The 26,095-nt window shown below is 43.3% G+C and overlaps 1 protein-coding gene across 3 annotated transcripts in view; it reads left to right on the top strand.

The window, feature by feature from the left end:
* The window catches only part of ME3 (malic enzyme 3), a 217,712-nt gene that overhangs the window by 128,673 nt on the left and 62,944 nt on the right, over positions 1-26,095 (top strand). For all 3 annotated transcript variants that reach the window (XM_025358506.1, XM_025358507.1, XM_025358508.1), the window contains exon 5: positions 15,914-15,989. In XM_025358506.1, the coding sequence (XP_025214291.1) occupies positions 15,914-15,989 (76 nt within the window). The remainder of the gene's footprint in view (positions 1-15,913; positions 15,990-26,095) is intronic.

Below are 26,095 nucleotides of genomic sequence, written 5' to 3'. Positions count from 1 at the left end.
TGACCTAGAATTTGGGTCTAAGTCTGTCTGAACCTCTGCTCTTAGGCTTCTCAATAACATCAATGTTTTGAAACTTGGAGTGGGTCTCACTGGAACTTATGCCTGACCAGAAACACACACATCTTTTCTCAATCATTTCAAAGCAAATACTTTTTTGGCCTTTAACATTTCTGATCTTGAATGTTCTGAGATTCCTTCCTTTCAAGGGATTTGTAGTTTGGAGGCTGAACTTAGTCAAAACAACACATTAGGTCAAATGTGTGCTTCTCCCCTTCCCCCTGCTTAATTGCATCTGATGAGTAGTTCTTTCAGACATCTAATTCCAGGCACTTAGCTGTCTCTTCCATTTGCTTCCAGGGATCATGGTCCCTGAAGTTTAAGCATATGTTTTCCCAGTGAACTTTTGTGCACTTTGAAAACTGCATTCTGTTCTCTCTTATTAAATTCCAGCTTTCATGACTAATATGCGATGATAGCTCCAGAAATGTTTATCTGGTAAATTAAAGTGGGTGGGGTCTTCTGCTTACAAATTACTTCAGGATAGGACTCAGATGCCTGTCCATAGAATTGCCTCATAAATGCTAGTATAAAATGGATTTGAGCTTTTACAATTTCAGCTTGTCCTTGGCATAGGGGACTATTATCTTGGTGTATCTTCATAGGGTTCTGAGCTCCTAGCCTATTTCTTAAACTGAGGCTGCAGATTTATGATTCAGTGGGAAAAAACATGTGACTACTTCTCAAACCTGCTTTGGAAAAACAAGCAGATAGGATGTTTTTCTCTCCCTATCTTGTACTTACATGTAAATAAGTGACTCATTGGCTGTGCCTCTGAGTCAGGGGGACAGTAATTTCAGAATCGCGGGTTTGATGATTATTTGCTTTGGATATCAAATGTTTGTATTAGAACAGAGACACATTCCAAAAAACTTACTGCCCAGAGACCCAGATTCACTAGAGGCCTTCTAGACGTCAGGAAGGTGTTTGTTTTATAAAGTGGAGGCATGTGTGGGTCTGTGCCATGTTCACAGCCATAAAAGAAAGTGAAGAGTGTTAAGTGTGACTTTTCAGGGAAAGGGGCCTAAAGCCTCTGATTATTATTTCTGAAGGAGTAAATATTTTAGTAGAAAAAGAAACTTCTTTGTACCAACTCTCTGAGTTTCTTGGCACATTTTAATATTTTAAGTAACAGCTGAAACTACATTAACCATCTCTGTTCTAATTGGAAGCATCCGTGACTTGTGGAATTAGGATTTTCAGATTCTGAAGTGATTTTCTATTTGGACAGAGGTGTCAATTTCAGCTGAAATTTCCTGCTATTTGGCCTTTTTTTCCCTCCTGATTATAAAATGTTCAGTCAGCTAATGATGTGATGGAGGTTCAAGGCCTTCTTCATCAGCTTTTCCAGGTACTCAGGATTTTTAGTGAAAATTGCACTTATACTTCTTCAACCATTTGCACACCTTATCAGGATTCTTCTTATTCAAGGAGAATAGAAGGAGAAACTCTTTTAACCCTTGGAACTCAACTCGAACAATTATTTTCTGCCAAAAAAAAATCTCATAATCAACAAAGAGGCTAGAGCAATATCTGAGATTTGCAAATTCCAGGAAGAAAAAAAGAGTACAAACAATTATAAACCTATTTCAGTTTTTTTCTGTGTTAATAGAAGCCTGTCTTCTACAGGGCTTAGTGTTTTACAATCATCACCTGAAACTCCAACAAGAAAGGCAGGAAGGCACAATGGTTTCTTACCTGCTTTCCCTTACTACTTTGGCAACTTATCTCAGTGATATTACCTCATCTTATTGAGCTTCACTAATCTCAGGTGTAAATGGGAACAACAACCTATAATTCCCGGACTTGTGGCAGTAAGTAAATGGTGTCGCATTTATAAAATGTTCCCAATAGGAGCTAAATAAGTGTTGGCTTCTTTTTTTTTTCTTTCTTACTTTTTACATATGGTAACTAAGGCAATAATGACATGACTTGCCTCAGTCCAAAGATCAGGCCTTCAAGGAGCCAAGACCAGGCCTGAGGTTTGCTGGTTTAACACCTTTAAGTCTTTCTCCAGAGAGTCTGGCAAAGAGTGAATTGTAGACTACCAAAAAGTCATGAAGAGCAAAAGACTGTAGGTAATATATAGTCAACCTCCTGGACCTCCTTCCCCACTGGATACCAAAATCCACAGATGCTCAAATCCCTGATATAAAATGGTATGGTATTCGCCCATAACATACATATCCTACAATATACTTTAAATCATCTCTAGCTTACTTACAATACCTAACACAATGTAAATTCTATGTAAATAGTTGTACAAGACTTGGAACCAATCCAAATGCCCATCAATAATAGACTGGATAAAGAAAATGTGGTACATGTACACCATGGAATACTATGCAGCCATAAAAAAGAATGAGCTTGTATCCTTTGCAGGGACATGGATGAAGCTGGAACCCATCATTCTCAGCAAACACAGAAACAGAAAACCAAACTCTACATGTTCTTGCTCTTATGTGAGAGTTGAACAATGAGAACACATGGACATAGGGAGGGGAATAACACACACCAGGGCCTGTCAGGGGGTGAGGGGTGGGTAAGGGAAAGGAGAGCATTAGGACAAATACCTAATGCATGCAGGGCTTAAAACCTAGATGACAGGTTGATAGGTGCAGCAAACCACCATGGCACATGTATACCTATGTAACAATACATTCTGCACATATAGCCTTTAACATATAATGTTAAAAAAAAAAGAAAAAAATAGTCTTTACACTACATTTTTAATTTGTGTTATTTTTTATCATTGTGTTTTTTATATTTGGACTTTTTTTCTTAATCTGTTTTCTTTTGTTTGTTTGTTTGTTTGAGACAGAGTCTTGTTCTGTCACCCAGGCTGGAATGCAATGACGTGGTCTCAGCTCACTGCAACCTCCGCCTCCTGGGTTCAAGCAATTCTCCTGCCTCAGCCTCCCAAGTAGCTGGGACTACAGGCACCCGCCACCACACCCAGCTAATTTTTGTATTTTTAGTAGAGGTGGGGTTTTGCCATGTTGGTCAGGCTTGTCTCAAACTCCCGACCTCAGGTGGTCTACCCACCTCGGCCTCCCAAAGTGCTGGGATTGCAGGTGTGAGCCACAATGCCCGGACTTTTTTCCTGATATTTTCAATCCATGGTAGGTTGAATCCAAGATGTAGAACCTGTGGATATGGATGGCCAACTGTAAGCCACTTCACAGAAGCTTTGTGTTGTTACCAGGATTTTAATTAATGACTACACAGGGAAAGAACTCAAAATAATGCCACTAAGAGAATGAGCTTGACTTTCTATAGTAGGCACCTAGCAAATGTAGTTTTGAAATTAGTAGACTGGCTCTACAGATCAATGAGTTTTTGAGAGTGAAAAGGAAAATAAATAATAATTGTGTTAATAATTGTGTCAAGACACAGGGGAACCAAAGTATGTGGTTGCCCTGTCCATGAACCATTGCATGAAATTCTGTGTCTCTTGGAGAGGCAGTGACATTCATACCTTTGACAAACATTTCTTAAATTCCACCTTAAAATTTATAGAGAGGCTCTTTTACGACTGACTTTGTACATGTATTATTTTATTTAATGCTCATACCAGCTTAGTGAAATAGATTTAATGATTACAGCTCCATTTAATAATGAACAATGGAGATTTGGTGGAGTTAAATAATTTGCCAAGGTTGCACAACAAATAAGGGTTGGGTCTGGGCTTTGAACCCAGGTCTGTCTAGCTCCAAGTCACAGATAACTGTGTGCCTTGCTAGATTATAGTCATGGAACTCTAAAGTTTTGGAAGTTATATGATCTACCTTCTTCATCTTACCGACTGAGGAACAGGCTCAGAGAGGTCTGGTAACTTTTCCAAACTCACATAGTTAGATACAGTCGTAGAAAAACTTACATTGAGCTTGTCCTAAATGCTCCACTCCCACATTCAGAGAAAGGAATTGACCATCTATGCAGAAATCCCTTTCTGAAGTAGACACTATGTTTGCAGGGCTGCATTAGGGGACCCATGCAATCAACGGAAGTGGAGGGTACAGTTCCTGCCCTTCTGAGCTTGGAGTCCACTGGAGGAAAATCATCCTGCAGGAACAAGAGGGAAGCAGAGAAAGGGGAGGGCCAAGGGGCCCTAGAAGGGACTCTAGGCCCAGCTCTGCAGCTCTCTCACTCTGTGAATTAGCCATTCTGGGCCTGCTTGTTCTCTAATTCTCCTCGGTCTTCAAATAATATTTCTGTCATACCCCATTGTAAGGTTTTTGGGGGTTTTTTGTTTGTTGTTTGTTTCTGATCTGACTGGATCAGAAAACCCCTCTGGATCAGAGATAAAGTCTCCCTCATACTTGTTTTCCATGTGCTCAGCACAGTGCCTGGCGCAAAGCAGAATGCATGAAGTCAGTACAGGGCCTAGGCACTTGTTAATCTCAAGTGTGGGAAATTGAGGAACTCCCACCCATTCCAGGGAGGTCCCACTGATGGAGTCACATGGACAGATGTCAGGGCCCACACCTTTACACCTGGGCTATAAAATCAGGAGCACTCCACATCCACTGGTTATCTGGGAGGATCAGAAGGAAAGGGGGACTCCATGGGGCTGGGGGGGGGACATAGCCACTCCCTCTGTAACCTCCCACCTCAGAGGCAAACAGGATGGGCTTTCCAAGGTACGGGATGTTAGCTATGGTTGTTCAGTGGGTTCAAATAATCAAAATATTCTTCAGGATAAAAATAACACCAAAGAAGGATTACGAATGACCTACCATTAACATGTTGAGTTGGCTGTGGCCACCCCATCCCGCACTTCAGTCATACTTCCCTGAGGACATTCCACAGAAAGCAGTGAAAAGTGGGATTTTAAAGCTCTTCCAAGGCATGGACAGTTACCTCACTTGAGTCTCTCCAGTTCTGCCCTCCAGTCCTACAGAGCCTTCGAGGATTTCTTAGATCTGCTTCCTGGGCTTCTTAGACCTACCTATGTTTTCTTGCTGTACTGTTGACTCTGGAAGACTACAACTGAACTCTAAAAATAGCCTCTTGCAGGTTCTCAGAGGACAGGTTCCCTTCCTGCCAAAAAATGTGTGGAATGGTGGTTTTGTTGGCAACAGCGAGCCTTTGTTAGAGTCGACAGTGCATATCCCTCCTCCTGAGCCCAACTGCAGTGGTTTGCCTAACATCGCTGACTCTGTTTTAATTAAGCCCTTTATTGTTGGACTTGGTGCCAAGAAGCCTAAATGAACATTGTCTACTTGAGTGGGTGTTGTTGAGGGTTCTTTTTTTCAATTCTATTTTAGGAAATTTCCAAGAATCACTCTTCTACAGGCCGAGATAAGGGTTAAGATTCTTTTTCTCAAGAAATAACATTCTCCTAAGTGAACATTATCTTTGTTTTTCTTTCTCTCTCGTGTAACTGAATTCAAACATTCAAGAGGAATTTTCTGGCTCCTGATGGAAGCTGGAGATAGTGATGTAATTTGCATGCCTTTGTCGGACGGAGGAAACTTCACCTATACTTGCCCTGATGAAATTCCAGTAGACTTTGAGCTTTAAGAAATGTACAGGGAAGGAATTGTGATATCGCCGCTACTCATGGCTACTACACAAAAATTGGATGGTTGGCATATTTGCTTGCTAGGGCTACTGTAGGTAACAAAATACTACAAATTGGATGGCTTAAAGCAACAGACATTTATTTTCTCATAGTTCTGGTGGCAAGAAATCCAAAATCAGATGTCAGCAGGTCGTGCTCCCTCTGACGCTCGTCGGGTACCCTCCTTGCTGCCCCTTCTAGCTTCTGTTATTTGCTGGCAATCCTTGGCATTCCTGACCTCTGGATGCATCACTCCAATCTCTGCTTCTATCATCCCATGGGTATTTCTCCCTGCATGTCCCTGTCTTCTCCTCTTATTATAAGGATACCAGTGCTTTTAGATTAGGGCCCACACTAATAACTTCATCTTAACTTGACCACATCTGCAAAGACCCTTTTCCAAATAGGGTCACAGGCACCCGACATTAGAATTTGTGCGGAGCTGGAGATCACCTCTATCACCCTCCTATAGCTTTCAGTGGGCTCTTCAGCTGGTTCTAGAAGTCAAATTGACACCAGGCAGATAAGCAAGAGAAAAATATACAAATCGTGTTAATTTTACCTATACAGGGACTTCTTAAGAGAGTGAAGTCTGTAGAATTGGCCAAAGCAAGATGCTTTTGTGCATTTTGGACGAAGAATGATAAATTCGAGAAGAAATGACAGTACAAAGAAAATCTGGCTGGGGGAGCAAATGTCTTAGGGGAGTCACTGGGAGATACATGGGGAATGTAAAACAGGTGGACGATGATAAGCGTTACTTTGTTAAGTACGTTTATTTAAGTTGATCGCAGCCTCCATTTCCCAGTCTCTCATGATAAGGGCATTTTCTCCCCTGGTATGGAGAGGTTACCCCTCCCAGAGGAATCTTTGTCATAGGCTGCATGCAGGAAAAGACAGGTCAGCTCTCCCTTTCTGAAACTACAATTTCTCCAAGTGTTATCAACTCTAAATAATCGATTCACAAGATGGCATATTTGGGGATGGGACAGCCTTCACAACTTCAGATTTCAACATATTTTCTTGAGGGATATAACTCAAATGGCTGGAAATTTTTCTCCCTCAGAAAAGGTTTGGGTATTTTCCCACTCTCTACCATAAGTAACCAATATCAGCTACCACTTTTGGAGCATTTACCACATGCTAAGCCCTAGGCCATGTTCCTGATATATATTCTTTTATTTAATCGTCAGGGACATACTTCGAAGTAAACATTATTATATGTCTAGTTTACAACTGTCAAAATAAAGACCCAGCTCTGCCTCCTTCCAGCACCCATATTCTGAACAACTCACCATACCTAACACATACGTCGCTTATAGAGTACCTGCCATGTGCCTGGTGCTACGCTAGGCCCTGGAAACAAATGTCGTCCTGCCCTCATGGAACATGAGTCTAGTGGGAGGACATATGCATCAGAGATATAATTTCCTAAATAGCAATTACTATCTGCCAGTGTCATAGCATCATTTCCCACAAGAAGTACTTTTCCTTTGCTCTCATTGCCAGAGGTCTGTTGAAAGAACAGTGGCTGCTGAGATGAAAAGCAGTGCAAAGTCCCTCAAAAAGGGGGTTCTCTCACTTCCACTTTCAACCTGTCGACAGGTTGGAGCTCTGATTAAAGTGGAAGTGAGCATCTCTGGACATTTTTATTGAACAAACAAATTGTTTCCTGGCCATATCATGCTGGGAAACAAACAACCCTAAAATCTCAATGCCTAAAGCACAGTTTATTCTGTGCTCTGCCCCATGCATGTCTGACCCCCACATCTAGGAGCTGTGCTCTGTGTCACCCTCACACTGGATGCAGGCTAATGAAGTAGTCTTATCTGGAACTCTACAGGTTATGTGGCAAAAAGAAAAAGAGAAGATGGTAAATCACACTGACTCTGAAACACTCACACCCAGAGGGGTCAGGTTGCATTTTATTGGCCAACTCAGGTCACCAGGCTGTGCTTTATTTCAACAAATCATGGAAGGGCACCCTGCCTTGTGCCTGCAAGAGAGAACAGAATATATTTAGAGAACAGAATGAATTGCTTCCACAAATGGACAGAAAGAAGTTCCAACCCTGTTCCAGGATGAACAGCCCATAACATATATGTCTTTCAGACCAAATGAATTAAGTATTTGAAGGAGTAGATCAGGTACTCAGTGCAATTTTTGTTGAATGACCATTCCCTTCCCTCTCTGCATACTTAACCCAAAGCTCCATGCAGCAGAAGCTATGCCCCTTCTCTGAACACTCCTTTTGTCAATGGGCCCTGATGACCAAGCACCGGCTAAGAGAGAACCTGTGGTCTTTCTTGGAAACGAAAATAGGAAAGTCCAAATGTGAAAGCCATGAATCAGGGGACAGTGATGTATGTTCCTGAGCAATTCCCTGTAGCTTCCCTTTAAACAGCAACCTCCTGAGTACACATACAATATAATTTTAGATATAGATATTAGGCCAGGCGCGGTGGCTCACGCCTGTAATCCCAGCACTTTGGGAGGCTGAGGTGGGTGGATCACTTGAGGTCAGGAGTTCAAGACCAGCCTGGCCAACATACAGTGAAATCCCATCTCTACTAAAAATACAAAAATTAGCTGGGCATAGTGGCACATGCTTGTAGTCCCAGCTACTTGGGAAGCTGAGGCAGGAGAATCACTTGAATCCAGGAGGCAGAGGTTGCAGTGAGCAGAGATCATGCCACTGCACTCCAACCTGGGTGACAGAGCGAGACACTGTCTCTCAAAACATACATATACAGAGAGAGAGAGAGAGAGTTTATTTACTCACAACTTTTCAGGAAAAAAACTATATTTTATGTAAAACAAGACATCCATTTGTTTAAACCTTGGATTCCATAGGTAGGCAGCATGCCATATTCACTATATATTTTTCCATCCCTCAGGTTCCAAAATTGATTCCCTGAAGTAAACAGGAAAAACTTGGGAGAAGTAATCAGTAGCTAAAATTATTTTTGTTTTTGTCCTGTTCCAGTTAATGGCTATTAAAAGCAAGATTTCCATGACTGCTTCTATTCCAGATGGCCATATTCTCAGCTCCAGGAGTAGCAAAAGAAGTTGTGTTCTAATGACTCAGAGGAGTCATTAGCCTTGATGAGTGTTCAGGTTGCAGTAACTCACTGCAGGATGTTTAGTGCTTTGGGATCCCTGGGCAGCCTATAATTTGCTCAAAAGCTGGAAATGTGTCTGCACCTCTGCAGATCCAGGCCCGTGGCTTCCTGTGTCTTCCCACCTTCCTGCCTCCCATTGTGCCTCAGAGCAGGATAATACCACTTTAAACATGTCACATTAGCTGTCAAAGGCAGCGCCTCACAGGACATCATTCATTCCCAGGGGTTTTGACTCATTCTCAAGGAGAGAAGACTGACACAGACCCAGCTGTGGAATACAGAGAGCTCCTTGGCACCTAAATCACTAACCCAATCATCCGTAAATAGCTGCCAGGAAACCGTAGCAGCGGGATCTTAGGGAGCCTCACTCTAACACCCTCTTCAGACTTACCATACTGGACAAGGTTAGACAAATATTAAGATTCACGTGTCTACAGGGTTTTACAGCGTGCAGGGATTTTGCAAACTTGCCTTGTTTGATTCTCACAGTCATTCCTGTAATGGAGAAACCATTGTCCCCATTTTACTGATGAGAAAACTAAGGCACAGACAGGTAAAGTGACTAGTCCCAAGTCACACACCTATAGGGGCCATGTTTCAGGGATCCAAGAGACCTGTGTTCTAATCTCACCTCCACCTTCACAGATCCACCTCTTAATCTCATCTGTAAAATGATGGTGATGTCCTCTGGATAGTGTTGCATGAGCATTATGACAATGTACATAAAGGGCCTGCCAGTGTCCCTGGAACAGAGATACTCAAGAAAGCTCATTAAATAAACATAAATATTGCCTTTCTGTGACATGTTTTCCCTTGATCTCTTTCTCATTGAATATTAGCTTTTTCGGGTAATATGGAAAATTAGTCCCAATTGTGTATCACCAAAGATCCTTCTATTTTGTTCTTACTCAGTCACCTGAAAGATTTTCTACCTGCTATACTTTATTGAAAGATTTTCTACCTGCTATACTTTATTTACAACTGTCTTCTTATTTCAGTAACACGTATAACTATTCATCATGACTCCTGACAAACATGCATATTGAAATGGATGATTCTAGCTAAAACGCTAATTTATAATTATTTACAAACATTTACCAAACACTTACTATAAGCCAAATATCTCTCTGGACATTTTGCCAGCATTTGAGCCCAGGCGACCTGACTCCCGAGCCCACACTTCTAACCTCTGTGCTAAGATCAACAACATTAAGAGCTACCATTTGTTAAGTATTTACTATGGGCCAGCAGCACTGTAACATATTCTTTAAAGTTACATTGTCTTATTTAATCATTGTAACAAGTGTATGGTGCAGGTGGTGTCACTTCCATTTTACACATGAGGAACTGAAGCTTGAGGAAGGGAAGTAACTTATTCATAGCCATGTAGCTAAGAAGTAACAGAGCTGGGCTTCGAGCCTGCATTTGCAAAGCATATACATTAAACTCCTAGTCTATGCTACATTCTCTCTAACATTTCTGTGAACCACCACTTGAATTGTTTGAAGCCTCATCACTTTTCAGTGCTTTATATGATGGGAAATCATTTGAAAATCCCCATTCCAGCCTCAGGGACTCCTGTCTCAGGGTCTGAGATCTTACGGTGAAACTAAGCAGGCCTAGGTAGGAGCACCCCCTGAGGCACCTAAATGTTCTTCCTGAAGCCACTAAGAAGCAATGCAGAGGGCTGAGTGCATTCCTCAGGTGATCAGAATCTCATGTGTATCAGTCTGTTCTCATGCTGCTATAAAGAAATAGCAGAGGCTGGGTAATTTATAAAGAAAAGAGATTTAATTGACTTGCAGTTCTGCATAGCTGGGGAGGCCTCAGGAAACTTATAATCATGGCAGAAGGCAAAGGGGAAGCAGGCACCTTCTTCACAAGGCGGCAGGAGAGAGAAGTGCAAGCAGGGGAAATGCCAGATGCTTATTAAACTATCAGATCTCATGAGAACTCACTCACTATCACAAGAACAGCATGTAGGAAACTGCCCCCATAATTCATTCACCTCCTTCTCTCCACACGTGGGGATTACAGGTTCCTCCCTTGACACATGGAGATTACAATTCAAGATGAGATTTGGATGGGGACCCAAAACCACTATATCATCATGGAAACAGATAAGAACCAACCCCATCACTAGTTACTGCTGGAGAAAATGGTAGCCTCTGAGTGAAAATAGGCTAAATCTGTAAATACATTGTTGAGGTCATTGAAGAGGTGTTCTTCCCGGGGGGTACTGTATCTTCTTTGAGCTGCTTTAGATGCAGTACTGCCAGGAAATGGAAGGATGGGCAGGGTTCTGGCTGGGACCTGCAATACATCTGCTTATCATAATAATCCCTAGCCCTGCACATTTTACTTCCTCAATATACATCAAAGAAAACTATTAGGGACCCCAAAGTGCTTCTGTTTGGCACACTTCCCTCCTCTAGGTCTCGGTCAAGAACTACATCCTTGAGAAAACCAATATTCTGCATTAGTGGAAAGTGCATCGGGCTCAGGATCCTGCTTCAGGCAGACCCAGCTGCTTATGAGCTGTGTGACCTTGGACAAGTCACTTCACCTCTCTGGACTTTAATGTCCTTATTTATAAAATAAAGTCTTTGGACATCTATTTGGACATTTATTTATTTTATAAATAAAATAAAGATTTGGACATCTCAAAATCCCCAGCCAGAGCAATCCTTTCAAAATCCTTTGTAGCTAGCCACAGTTTAGGCAATAGAGGGGAAAGCACTTTAAGAAGTGGTTAAAAACTCTTAATGCATTTCAAAAGGTGTTATTTTTGCAGTGCAGAGCATGAAATTGTACATGTAGGAAAAGAAAAAAGAGTCCTTTGAAATTTTAGTAGCTCTAATTTAAATGTAAAAATGTTCATTTTAAGTGTCCCTCCTCCCTCTCCTTATCTTCAACAAAGAGGGCCTATTTTAATGTACATAGATAATTTAAGTATTCACACCTATCCTGTGTTTAATTAACCACACCAGAGCTTTGGTAAGGTCTAAAATAGTGCATGGATCTTACCCCTTTGTTTGCCTTCTCCATTGATAGGAGTTGTTAAGAGTCTTCCTCTTCCTGGTAAGGGAGAAGCAGACATCTCTGCAAGTGGAGATTTCCTTTATCAAAGTAAATTTCCTTTACAAAAGAAAAACTCGTGCCCTTTTTTTTTAGAGCTTTTCCTGCCTCTGGTTATTCTAGATGGTCTTTAGCTCAAAATCATCTACAGGTCAAACAGGCGCATTTTAGGATGGCATATTCTGGTACCCTTCACCTGGACCTTGCTCTCAAACTTTATGAGTAAGTTAATTCAAATACCTACCTTGGCCCACTTCAGTGTGATACATGGAGCCTTGCACTCCCCAAGTCTTAAATTCTGGTGTTTTTCTCTTTCCTCATTCATCCACCATCTCCACGTGTTCATTTTCCTCTTCTAAGCCACAGGCAACAGCACAACCCACACAATCCCTTGAACATGATACAACATAGCACACACACAAGTTGCCTTTGTTCCAACTCTCTTCCAGCTTTATTCAACACTTTTCATCCTCATCCCTCAGCTATCATTATCATCATTCATGTATTCATTTTCCATTTCTTCAGAAATTGTGCATTGAGTATCTATTATGGACTAAGCTTAGGGATAACAGTGGTAAACAATAACAACCAAAATAGATGCACACTTTGCCCTCTGAAGTTCAGTCTAATGAATGGGATGGGGATTATTAATCAAATAGCCACACAAATAAATGTGATAAGTTTGTTTATGTAGGGATGGAATACTGTAAGAGCATATAGCAGAGAGCCTCTACTTTGAATTGGAAGTTATCGAGAGCATGAGTATGAATTAACTAAAGAGTGAGGAGAAGCATGTGTATTAGGCAGAAGGAATGGTATGTGAACTTGTAATTGCCCAAAGGGTTCTTCTTGCCCACTGTACAGACAAAAGCAATTCACGAAGACCATGGTATTGCAGTAAAGGAAGGGTTTAATTAACACAAGGCAGCTGAGAGGAGGGAGTGACTCAGCCTCCTGAGAACTCAGAAGCTAGGGATTTTATGGATAATTCGGTGGGCAGGAGGCTAGCGAATGGGCACTGCTGATTGACTGGGGGGACGGAATGATAAGAGTGTGGAAAATGGTTCTTGTGCACTGAGCCCACCTCTGGGTAGGGGCCACAGGACCATTTGAGTCGTAAGTCATGGGTCTTGGTGGGGTCAGTTGGTTGCCAGAATACAAAAATCTGGAAAACATCTCAAAAGACCAATCTTAGGTCCTGCAATAGTGATGTTATCTATAGAAACAATTAGGGAAGTCAAAAATCTGTGACCTCAAGCCACATGGCTGCTGAGCAGTAAGGGATTATAGAAACTATGCCTACGTTTTAGCAGAGGTCAGGCCCTTTCCATAATCCTAATCTTGTGGCCTTTCCTTAGTCTTACAAAGGCAGTTTCAGCCCACAAAACTGAACACAGAAGGGATCAGTTTCAGGGAAACACTATTATCACACTTGCTTCAAAGTTAAATTAGAAACCAAATTCCTCCCATGGTTAGCCTGGCCCCACGCCCAATAATCAGTGAGGACAGCCAGCCTGCAAGACTAGAAGCAAAATGAAGACAGCCATGCTAGATTTCTCTCACTGTCATAATCTTTGCAAAGGTGATTTCAAAGTAGCACTGGGGTAGGAAGAACATGGCACATAAAGGAATGGAAAAAGACCACTGTGGCTGAAGAACGTGGAGGGAGAAGAGGAGTGGAACAAGATGAAGTAAGGAAGTTGGCAAGAGCCAGACAAGATTCTGTAGGCATGTTGAGGACTTTGGTCTTTATTCTATTTTTAGCACAAGAAGTAAAACAATGAGTCATTGATTTCAAGAACATCACTCTCACTAGCATATAGAAAATAGGAGAGAGGCAAGAGTGGATGTTACAAAGTTATTGCAGCACTTCAGGCAACAGATATTGGAAACCTGGATAAAGGAGGTAGTGTTACTGATGAAAGCAGTGTTTGAACCAGGAGTTATTGAGAAAGTACAAATGAAGAACTTGGCAATGGGTTGTATAAACAAAGGGAGGAGACCATCAAGGATGATTTCAAGGGGTTGGAATTGTTAAATTAGATATGTAAGGGGAAATATTCACTGAGAAAGGGAGTAGGAAAGAGAATCAGTTTTGTCTTGAGTCTTTGTTTTGTCTTGTATTTGAGTCGTAATGATGGAAGATTAGATGATAAATTTGTTTTGGTACATGCTAAGTTTGAAGTACCTTTGAGGTATGCACAGGGAAATGTCAGGTAGGCAGTTAAATAAAAGGTCTAGTGCAGTGGCTCTAAAATCAGGGATAATTTTTTTCCTCCAGGGGACATTTGCCAATGTCTGGAGATATTCTTGGTTGTCACAATGTAGTGAGAGGTGCTACTGGTATCTGGAAAGTAGAGGCCAAGGATGTTGCCAACATGCTGCAATGTACAGGACAACCACACCCTTCACAGCAAAGAATTATCCAACCCAAAATGTCAATAGTGCCAAAGGTGAGAAACGCTGATCTATAGATATTTGAGAGTCATTGGCCAAAAGCCTTGGGTATTGATAAGATCACAAATAGAAAGAATAAGAGTAAGAAAAAAAGTGGGATAGTACAGATTTTTGAGGAACTTTAATGCATAATGGCTGGATGACTTACCCAACATAAGAGACTGAGAAGGAGCAGCAGAGAAGTAGGAGGAAAACTCAAAGAAAATGGAGTCACAAAAGACAAAAGTTGGGTAGGGGAGTGATGAAAAGTGTTGGATGCTACCAAGAAGACAAAGGAAATGGGGACTGATGAGTGTCCATTGCATTTAGGAATATGAAGGTCATTGGTAGCCTTTGCAAGAGCAGTTTTGGCAGCATGATGTTGAGACAAGATACGCTGCAGTGGGTTGAGGCATGAATGGGAGAGGAACAAATGGAAGCAGTTAGTGTAGGCAATACTTTTAGGAAGTTTGGCAATGGAAGGGAGGAGACTGAAAGAACAGTCCTGGCAAGAAATATGGAGGCCAGGAACAGTTTGGGGTTCAGTGGTGTTTTTGTAGTTGTTTTATTTTGTTTTAATTTTTTTATTATGGAAAATTTCTAACATATTTAAGTAAGCAGAATATTATAATGGACTTCAATGTACCCTAGATTCTATGGACTCTGGATTCTGTTTTATTTCTCAGATGAGTAATGTTTGTTCTAGGAGGGAGTTGATTTGGCTGGACTCAAATTCCCAACTCTGTCTCTCCTAATCAGCAATAACTGAAATTTCTGCTTGGTTCTTTCAGATTCCAGCTGTACTTATTTTTTGCCAGTCCCCCTGTGTGTACATAGTTTAGTGGTCAGCCAATAATTTGGGTAGATTTGGGAGTTTATCCTTTCTGTGGCTTGTCCCCTTCCAGAATCCACCCCCTCTTCATTTCCTGGCTTCTCTTCTAGCCCCAGCTCTATTATCTGATACCTCTAGCTATTAAGACTTTGGCCTCTGCTGCCCCAAGTTGCCTGCAGATTGGACTGCCTTCAGGCAAAAAGCTGCAAACTTGCAGATCCCAAAAGGTATAATTCCTGCTTTCAAAGCTTGATTCCCCTCCAGTATCTGTCTGCTCTTGGCCAACCCCCATTGCCTTCGTGCGCGCGTGCGTGCGTGTGTGTGATGATGGAGTAGCTCAGGACTGTCACTCACCTCTCTTCCTATCCCCAACTCCATCCCCCACTGCAAGAACCTCATGCACATGTGTCTGAACATCCCAACTCACACGTCCAAGTTTCAGTCATGGACTCAGCCCTAGGGATCCAGCCACTGCAGTGTGGTCTGTACTTGGGAGAAGGGACCTGGAGAAGAGGCTGTCCCTCTTCCAGTCCCTGGAATCAGCCTTGGGGCCATTCGGTCAGGGAATTCTGGTATCCTGGGTATTGGTCTAGAGGAAAGAAAGAAGGGCACAGACTCTGGGGAGCACAGGCTCCAGGCAGGCACACCCCTTGGCCCCATGGACTCCTTGCCCTGTGGAGAGAAGCAATTGGAAGAAAACCTGAGGATGACCCTCTAAACTGCTGGGGCTCTGGGCAGGAGACTACCTAGTACTATGGACTTTGCTCAGTTTCTAGTCTGACTGCCTGGTTTCTCTGTGTGTACATGTTTTGTTTCTTTTAGTGGACTGTTCATCACCATTCATGACAAGGGCCATCTTGCAACAATGCTGAACTCTTGGCCAGAAGACAATATTAAGGTATGATCCCGTTTTCATTGCTATTTAATCATTGTTGGGTGAATCCTTCCAGCCTGAACCAGAGTCATTTCCAGCTATAAAATGAGCCATTATGACACTGAAGGCAGCATACTACCACCCATTCCTAAGCCACAGACCTGTTATAGCCAAGTACAAACACACCACAGAGCAGAGGTTTGCATGAACCAGGCATCCATGTGACATTGCCCTTCATTATTGTGATTATTAGTCTGAAGATATGTTCAGCATGTGTTGAGTCCCTGCTAAATATATGGTGCCAGTTTCCATAGTAGACACAGAGAGAAATCAGGCATAGACCCTCTTCTCAAGTAGCTGACATGTTATGCGGAAAATAAGCCAAAGGCACAAAAGGCTAACAAGGTGGTACTTGTCCAGAGATAAATAAAGTACACGAAAAGAACTGAGGGTGTTCTTCTAGAGGCAATGATGATTTTTAGCTTGAGGAGATTCTGGGATGACTTCATGGGGGAAGTGACAGTGGAGCTAGGCCTTGAATTTAGGGGTAGGCTGTGGACAGTTAGGTAGTGGAGAGACAAGGCTGTGGAGTGAGGACATTCTGCACCAAGAGTAAAAGCCTATGATGGACAATATCTTCACATTTGGGTACGTGTACCCCGGGTGTACACAGCAGTGGGGGGTGGGGATGTGGGACATAAATGTAGAATGACAAAATAAACCTGCCACTTCTTCCAGGAGCATCCATTTTACTCAAAAATTTAAGAAGAAAACATTTCTATATACCAAACAATATACATTATAGAATGCAAAAGTTGCCTTAATTTTTTTTTTTTTTTTTTTTTTTTTTTTGAGACAGAGTATCACTCTGTTGTCCAGACTGGAGTGCAGTCATGGATTATTGCAACCTCAATCTCCTGGGCTCAGGTGATCCTCCCACCTCAGCCTCCCCCATAGTTGGGACTACAGGCATGGGCCACTGTGCCTGGGTAATTTTTTGTGGTTTTTTTGTGGTTTTTTTTGTTTGTTTTTTGTTTTTGCAGAGATGGGGTTTTACCATGTTGCCCTGGCTGGCCTTGAACTTCTGGGCTCAAATGATCTGTCCATTGAGGCCTCCCAAAGTCCTGGGATTACAGGCATGAGCCACCATGCCTAGTGATGTTAATTTTTATATATAAAACATGCAAATTTGTAGAAATGTATTAGCCTCTGGCTAAATCCCCAGATCTCCTGCTATAGAGATATCTATGGAGGAGTTTGAGGGGTTCTGGTATCTAAGATCATTGTTGCTTCTGAAACAAAATGGGTGAGGCAAAAATGCAGAACATCCACTGGCTGGTGGGTGAGGGCATTTTTGGCACCTGAGCTGGGGAGGTGTTGGTGCTGACCAAGTATAGTACAAGGAACTCTCAGGGCCAATGAGTGCTCACATCACCCTGCCTTGCCTGGGAGGCTGTGGTACTCCAACACATCTACTCTGGAAGAGCTCCCCGGAGATTCAGATACAGAGAAGGTATACAGGTCCATACTTGAGGAGCTCGAAGTCTAGTTAGAAAGCCTCATCCAGAAACAATGACAGTACACTGTGTCTCTGCTGCCAACGAGAGAACCATGTACCTCTCTCTCATTTTCCCTGCCCATTCCCTGAGCCCCTCCACCCTTCTCCACTGGACACCAAATACAGCTTCTTTCTATCTACCTCTCTTTGTGTCTCACCCACTCCTGGCTCTCTCCAGGGAATGATATTATTTAAAAACAGACCAGGTTGGGGATAGAACCTTGGCCCTCAGGAGCCAGGCTCAAGCCACAGCCAAGGCCCTGGGACTTTAATCCTCGCTCGTTTTTTGCGTCTGTGTCTGAGTATCATTTTGCCTTGTGCTTCTCCCTCCTGCTTATCTGCTTCAACTTCAGTTATATGTCCTGCAGGCCCTGCAGCTTTTGGTCCCAGGCCCAGAGAAGCGAATTTCCAGAGCATGTCTAGCATGAATCTATAATAAAACCTTGAGGACATTAAGGGAAGCCAGCTTACTGGATGGACTAATCTTAGTGGATATGCTGTTGGGGTCCTGTAAAGTTACCTCTTTCACTCACTTTCCTGGACAGTTCAACCATGGGGAAACCTTGGACATAGGAGGCACTCAGTAGATGCCTACAGAGTTGAATGAATTCAGCTGATAGACATACTGAGCATCTTCCATGTCACAGATACTGTGCTGGGAGGTTCTCCACTAATATATTCGGTGCTTTTGTGCAAATTATGAGGAACTAGAAAGAATGATGAAAAGATACCTCTGTTTAACAAAAAGGCACCCTTTCCTCCAAGCTGACACAGGGACTTGGTGAGGGGATCATGGACTGGATTTCAGGTTTCAATTGTTCCTCTTATCAGAGCACAACTGTATCAAGGGCCTTGCTGTGAGGGATGCAAAATGAGAAAAACATGGACCCTGCCCTCAAATTGCCTCGTATTGTGGTTAAGAAACCAAGCTGTAAATTCAAAATAGAACCTTAGGAGCTAAATAGCTATTGACTTAATAACATATTTTGAGAACCTTCTAAATACTGAACGCTAATTGCCAAAGAGATGGTGACCACAACTGTTGTGATTTTAGAGGAAGAGAAACAGGGCTTTGAGCATCCTGGAAGAGGTAGGACTCCAGCAGTCTCCAAATAAGAGAGACATCCAGAGCCTCTAAGGAGAATGTTAAGTTGCCTGAGCAGATCTGGGCCCGTGATACTGAATTCAGTTGCATTCAACCATCTTTTAGAAAACATCTACTCTGGAAGAGCTCCCTGGAGGTTCAGATACAGAGAATGTATATGGGCCCATACTCAAGGGGCTCAAAGTCTAGTTAGAAAGACTGATCCAGAAACAATGACAGTACACTGCATCTGTGCTGCCAAACAGAGGACCCCAGAGGACAAGGAGCAGACAGGTGACTGGCTGCCCCCCCACCCTATGGTACCGCAGAGTACACAGGTGAGTGCCTGGGACCACCTCCATCCTTTATTCCTGTCTCACTTTGAAGAAACCTGGAGATCAGTCCCAGTGACTGGGTAGGGGAATCAGACCAGGCTTTGCAATAAGACAGCCCCGGATTCTGGCCTTGAAGCTTCACTTACCTGCTGCGTGTGCCGATATTCTCTCTGAGCTTTGCTTTCCTATTGTGAGGATTAACTATGATAAAGTCTATACACATCGAAGGGCACTTGAATGGATACTGTCATCACTGGAGGTAGTGGAGGCAGCTGTAGCCCAAACAGCAGTGCAAGCAGGGCCTGAGGGGGCTGCCTTACCTGGGAATCACAGGCCACAAATGAGCAATGAAACGATTTGACCCCTAGACATATTTGATTTGGCTCTTAGTGGTTTTCTAACATTTTGAATTTGTAGGCAACATTTTTAAATCAGGAGATTTCATGAGAAATATATATCCAAGGACTTGGATTTCTGGCTTCTCTGGAAAAGCCAGGAGCTCTGAATATTGGGCCTGTAGTTTGGCATGTAAATAGGTCCACTGGAGCTGATTGGACTGCCTGTGGCTTACCCCGGACCCCTCCTTGCCCTACTCACTGGCCTTTATCTGGAGGTTCCTCTCCCCCCACCCCCAGGGTGCCCTTTCAAAGGTTTAGAACTTCCAAGCCACAGTCTTTCTTATTTTCTGATGTGTATTTTCCAGTTATTTTAGCAAGTGGAGAGGCAGTCTCCCTACCTAGGTAGGGAATCTCTGCTCATTATTCTTTCATAGCACTTGGGAACTGATGCAGGACCTCTCCTTCACTACTCCATTCTATTCCCACAGTCACTGGGAGAAGTTGGACTAAGGACATCTGAAACTCTCAATGTGGGTCCTGAAGAATGTGTAGGAGTGAGACCGGGTGGGCGTGGTTCACGCCTGTAATCCCAGCACTTTGGGAGGCTGAGGCAGGCGGATCACTTGAGGTCAGGTGTTTGAGACCAGCCTGGCCAACATGGTGAAACCTCATGTCTACTAAAAACACAAAAATGAGTTAGGCATGGTGGCAGGCACCTGTAGTCCCAACTATTCAGGAGGCTGAGGCAGGAGAATCACTTGAACCCAGAAGGTGGAGGTTGCAGTAAGCCTTGTGCCACTGTACTCCATCCTGGGCAACAGAGCAAGACTCTGTCTAAAAAACAAACAAACAACAAAGGGCCGGGCATGGTGGCTCATGCCTGTAATCCCAGCACTTTGGGAGGCTGAGGTGGGCAGATCACCTGAGGTCAGCAGTTGAAGACCAGCCTGATTGGTCAACATGGTGAAACCCTGTCTCTTCTAAAAATACAAATAGTTGGGCGTGGTGGCACGCACCTGTAGTCCCAGCTTCTCGGGAGGCTGAGGCAGGAGAATCACTTGAGCCTGGGAGGCAGAGGTTGCAGTGAGTGGAGATCGGGCCATTGCATTTCAGTCTGGGTGAGAAAGTGATATCCTGTCTCAAAAATAAAAATAAAAAAAACAAAGACTGTATAGGGTTGTGTCTTTTGTCAGATGAGCAAGCTGAGGTTAAGTGACTTGTCTGAGGTTACCCACAATTAAGTGTTGGTGCCCAGCCCAGAGCTGTGGTCCTAAATCACTTCTCTAGCATCTGCTAAGTCGGGGAGACAGAGTTTTTCAAGGTATACGTATCTTTAGACCTGTTGCTAGCTGCTTGCCTAAAGAAGAGGAGTGGTTTAGAGGAGCTTCTGAATCGACTCAGAATGTAAAAAATGACTTTCTATGGTTTCCCAGCAAGAAAGTAGAGTTGAAAACTACAGTGTAAGAAAAGTAGGCTGCGAGGGAAATGGGGCCAAAGCCCAGGGCTGGGGAGACCACGAAGTTTTGTGGGCCTTGCTTTTCAGGAAGGAGGGGGCGGGCCAGGCCAGGCTGCCTTGAGCTGTCCAGCGTAAATCACAAAAAGGAGTGAGAACTGCTTTTCTGACTCTTTCCCACACTGGCCACTGCCTGGAGCCTATAGGAAGGTCCAGCTGAGAATAGCCTCCTCCCTAACAGTTTTCCCAAGCTCCTAAATCTCTCCCTCACCGAAGTCCCAGGAGCTTCGCGGGAGGAGGTGCTGAGAGCCAAGGGATCCTCCTCTGCTACTGGGTACATCCTCTGTAAACAGGCACTTAGGTTTTTACACTTAGAGCAGATTGCTCATGCCAAGTGCCTACCTACCATGCATTGGCCCACTTCGTGTTAAAGCCCACTCTGTGCTTATTTTCAGGTTAGAATTCCTGAAAAACAGTCTCAGAGACGTATTCGGGGGTGCTCTTGTGTCGGTCAACACTTGTGGGAAGGAAGGAAACAGGATAGAGCAGAAGGAGAGGTTGGGCTGCAGTAAGATCTCAAGCAAGGTTCCGCTGAGCCCCTGACGAGGCTCTGGAGCTGGGATGGCCCTTCAAAGGCATCCAGAAGTGAGGCAGCGGAGTGGACCTTTAGATTCCTGTATTGGGCTGCCCTTGGAAGGAGGTGTGGCTTTGGGCAAGGTGGCTCTTTTCAGTAGAGGAAATTCCCCTAAGTGGGCTGATATCCAAGGATACAGCTGGGAAAATAACTCTTTCATTCCTGCAGGAGGATCTGGGCAGCACATGATCGTATCCATCTCATGAGGTATGATGCCAAGTGCTCTACATAGATTAACTCATTGGTTTTCATGGCAACCCCGTAAGAGGTAGGGACTATTGTTATCCCCATTTTCTAGACAAGGAAGCTGAGAGGTTAGGTTCTTTGCAAGGGAGGGATGGAACCAAGATTTGAAACTAAGAAGTCTGCATTATTTTTGTTGTGGAAAGAGAGAGAGGGAGAAGCAGAAGAAGAAGAGGAGGAGGAGGAGGATAAAAGGAAAGATGAGAAGGAAGGATGAAACAAAAGGAAGAGGAAGAAGAGGGTTGTATAAACAGTGCTGTGGGCAACGCTTGTAGCTATGACTATAGCTACAAGTCCAAGGAAGCTCCAGAGCAAGCAAGACATTTGATCATCAGGTCAGTCTTGGGTCAGTCCCATTGGGTCCACCCAAACTAAAGGGTGTGGGCAATAATTCAGAAAAGGCCTTAGGTCTGAGGCAGGTGGGCAAAGGAAGAATATGGCACAGCATTCCCCAAACCTCCCCATAGTCATAGAGAGACAGGGGAGTTATGAATTATAAAACTCTTCCAAACAAGGAAAACGGGATTCTGTTGTTCTAGAAAAGGTTGCTTGGCTTTGAAGCTCAAGGATGCTGCCCAGGTTTGCCCTCAGCCTTTTGACAATTTACAGAACTAGTGGCTCCCAGCATAAGGTCCATTGATGTTATGAAAACCAAGGTGCAGTGTCTTCTCTCTGAACTTGTTAATCCACAGCAGGTCTGAACTCTGTTCAGTGCCGAAGACACTTTGTTCTCTCTGTTGGATCTATCACATTGCCCGCCATGTGTGAGTGCGTATCACATTATAGACACCAAGTTAAGTGCTGATGAATCAAAGATGACACAACCCATTACTGGCCCCAGAAGAACTTCAAGCTACTGTGAAGCACAAGGAAATGTACAACTGTAATACAAGGAAGAGAATGATAGGTTTTGTAGGTGAGGAAAATGCTGTGGGAATTCAGAGAAGGAAGTGATAAAATTCAGAAGGGAAGCTTCATGGAAGGAAATGCTTTTTGAACTGTTCCTTGAAACACGCAAGGGTGGTAAGATTTGTATCAAGGAGATAAAGAAATTGAGAAGTAAAATAGCATGTATCCAAGAAAGTACAAGCCTTGTGCAAAATTGGAAATATTTCAGTTTGGATGGAGCATGGAAAGAATAAAGGGGAAATTCAAAGGGCAGCTTGCGCCTAGCCCATGGAAGGCTTTAGGTGCCAGTCTAAGATGTTTGGGCTTTGTTTTACAGACATTGGGAACCATTAGAGATCTGGGGGCAAAAAAAGTGATATATCTGGGTGTGCTTCGGAAAAAATGAAATGGAATGGGGAAAATCCAGTAGAGAGACCAGTCAGGAGAACTGGAGTCAGGAGAACACTGTAGTGGCTCAAGTGAAGATGGATGATCCGATCCGAGGCAGTAGCAATAATATGAAGATAATGGAACAGATGTTTAAAATAGGGAGCAGGCACAATCAGCAGAACTTGGTGACCAATTGGCTGTGGTTGACTAACAGAGAAGAATCAAAGAAGACTGGATGTTTTTGAACTTGGAAGATACAGGGTAACAGAGCAGGAGGACAGCAGAGTAAAAAGGATCAAAAGGAGTAAGAGGGAAAAGAGGATTCCTTTGGTTAGGGAATTGTGGGATTTGGGAAGAGTACTGGACATTTGAGTGGCAATGTCCAGCAGACAGTTATCTATAGGTGTCATCTACTTAGAGAGGACAGTAGGAGCCATAGCAATGGATGAGGATGCCAAGGTTAAAGCTGTTAAGTTTCACATGGCCAGACTTTCTTAAATGTTGCATTTGCCATGGTCTCCCCTTGGTTTCTTTTTCATTCATTCATTTAACAGATAATTATTGCATGGTCTTTCTGTGTTTAATGTTAAACTGGAGAGATCAGAAATAATTTCAAAGTCTGAGATATAATCTTTGCCCTAAATAATCATCATCATTACAATCATAAGAGCAGCAACCATTTATTCATCATTCTTACTTTATACAAGGCACCAGGTTAAAATGAGACATATATTATTATATTTCATCATTACAACAACCTGAGGAGTTAAGTATTATTATTATTATACCCATTTTATGGAGAATTGAAGCTCAGAATAGTTATCTATTTATCTAAAATTACACATGGCACATCATCAAGGATCCTAGATTCAAAAACTGGTTATCAGATTCCAAAGGACCTGCCATTAACCACTAAGGCTGTTTGGTGAGATAAAATGTGCATTTTAAAACAAAGTTAATAACAACCCAGCTGCTTTCACCATCAAAGGATTAAATAACACCTTGTGCAGGTCTTGGCAGGCAGTGGGTCCTTAACACATGCTTGCGAAAGGCAGGCAAACGGACAGGAAGGGTATGTGGTAGATATGGCAATTCAGGGGAAGGAGAAATTTCAGTAGATTATAATGAGCAGAATTTATGCTGCTGAAGAATGGGGAGAACAACCCTCCAGGAGAAAGGAATAGACAGGTTGAGATGGACAGGTGGTAGGCAAATTCCGAGTGTGTCTGGGAAGAATGAGAAGGCCAGCACAGCCAGAGAAGGCAATTGTGTACAGATGTGTAGCAGGAAATAAGTTTCAGAAGGTCAGTTGGATTCAGATCATTAAAGAGTTAAGTATTTTGGACTCTATTCTACGGACAGTTCAAAGTCACTAAAGGTCTTTGAGCCTGGGAATGGCATAATGAAAATGGGCTTTTGACACAATGAATCCGACATTGGTTAGCAGGAGAGAATGGAAGGAAGGAAGGTGAGAGGCAAGCAGTCTCGTTGTGAAACTGTTGCAATAACTCAACTATAACCGTGCTAAGATTGTGGGTGGACAGTAGATGGAGGTGAGACACTCATTCAGAGGAGCTGGGCATGCAGTAGAATGCCCTGGGGCATGTCCAGGCTAGGAGAGTGCCACTGCAGAGCCCTGTCACCATCCTAGGGTTGTGGGGATAACAGCCTGGAGTAGCAGATTTCCTCCGTTTAACTTCATGTCACTCACTGCCCCTTCAGCACAGAGAAGGATTCTGAGAGAATGGGAACCATAATAAGGAAGCTCTAATTAGGAGAGACGATAGAGAAATGCCCAGAGTTTGGACACCCAGGGGCAGCATGAGGGCATAGTCTCCAACAGGGAGAGCTACCAAGAGGAGGTCAGATGCAGGTTGCAGAGAGGGTGGCGCCAAAGCAGGGCAGGACTTTGCCAAGATCACAGGCACTTTACCCCAGCCAGTTGGGGTGGTAGAAGGAGCCCTGAACCAGGAACCTTGCCCTGTCACATTCACTAGCAAGATGACCTTGCTAAGTCACCTAATCTTTTAAGATAACTGATGTGGAAACATCCAGCCAGTGCCTGGCATGTGGCCGACACTTAACAAATATATGGAGGAAATAAAGGTTTCTGTTTGCTCACCTGTGAAGCAGAGATAACAGCCTCAGATCCACCTACCTGCTCAAGTTATAGGGAGGGTCACATGAGATGCAGTCTGTGAGCACTCTCCAAAGAGGCAGTCGAGCAATCTAAGGGAGAATATCATGATTTTCATGGATCTCTTGTACTCTCCAGAGACCCCTTTCCAGAAGCAGAGGAGTGTTTTTAAAACTGTCTACACCCATTTCCACTAAAAGAGAGAATAGAAGTGAGAAGAAACCATAAGCCCTTTGGTTACCAGATCATAAACTCTTCCAGGGAAAGAATGGGTCTTCATCTCTTTACCCCTAGTGCCCAGCAATGTACCTTCATGGATTTAACCAAACCCTATGGTGCCCATCAGGACACCTGTAGCCTAGAGTAGATCCAAAGCCAGGTTCCAATGAAGGGATGAGGGACCTATAAACTTAACTGTTTTAGAGATAGAGAGAGCTGGCGCTGGTGAGCAGGTGAGAGTGGCCTACAAACAACTTCACCGTTACCCTGAGGGGCTTTCTTTGGCCAGACATTCAAGGCCTTTCACAGTCTGACTCCTGCCTGACTTTCCATTCTTTCCCTTCCTGCAACCTACACCTCCTCGTTCCCCAAACACACCCTACATTCTCCCCACCCCCAGCACCTCCACCCTGGATTTTAACTTTCTTTTGTATCAAATGCCCTTCTCCCGACCCATGCCCCACAATCTCCACCTGTCCAAGGTAGGGCATGTGTGTCCCTTCACCCATGAAGGGTTACCTTCCCATCTTCTAATCTCTGCCACCCTGTATGCTATTCTGCTGCTGTCCGGCTTCCCTCCCAGAATCACGATTATTAATATACACATTCCATCTCTCCTTTGGCCCATTAATCCTTTAAGGACTGGGTCCATGCATATTTGTTTTTGTAGATGTGCAAACTGAAGCTCCCCCAGAATTTGTCAGTGTCTTATGCAAAGTAGGTGCTTCATAAATATGCATTACATGAATAAAAGAATAACCATTATAATAATACAATTATTCCTCTCATCACCATCAGCTTCATTCACATCTATTAATTCACAGTAGGTAAGCCTTGAAGTAGCACGACAT

Source organism: Theropithecus gelada, chromosome 14, assembly GCF_003255815.1.
Source record: "Theropithecus gelada isolate Dixy chromosome 14, Tgel_1.0, whole genome shotgun sequence".
In the NCBI taxonomy this organism is placed as follows: Eukaryota; Metazoa; Chordata; class Mammalia; order Primates; family Cercopithecidae; genus Theropithecus; species Theropithecus gelada.
The sequence above is the reverse complement of the archived record's forward strand: the minus strand, read 5'-3'. Positions and strand labels throughout refer to the sequence as shown.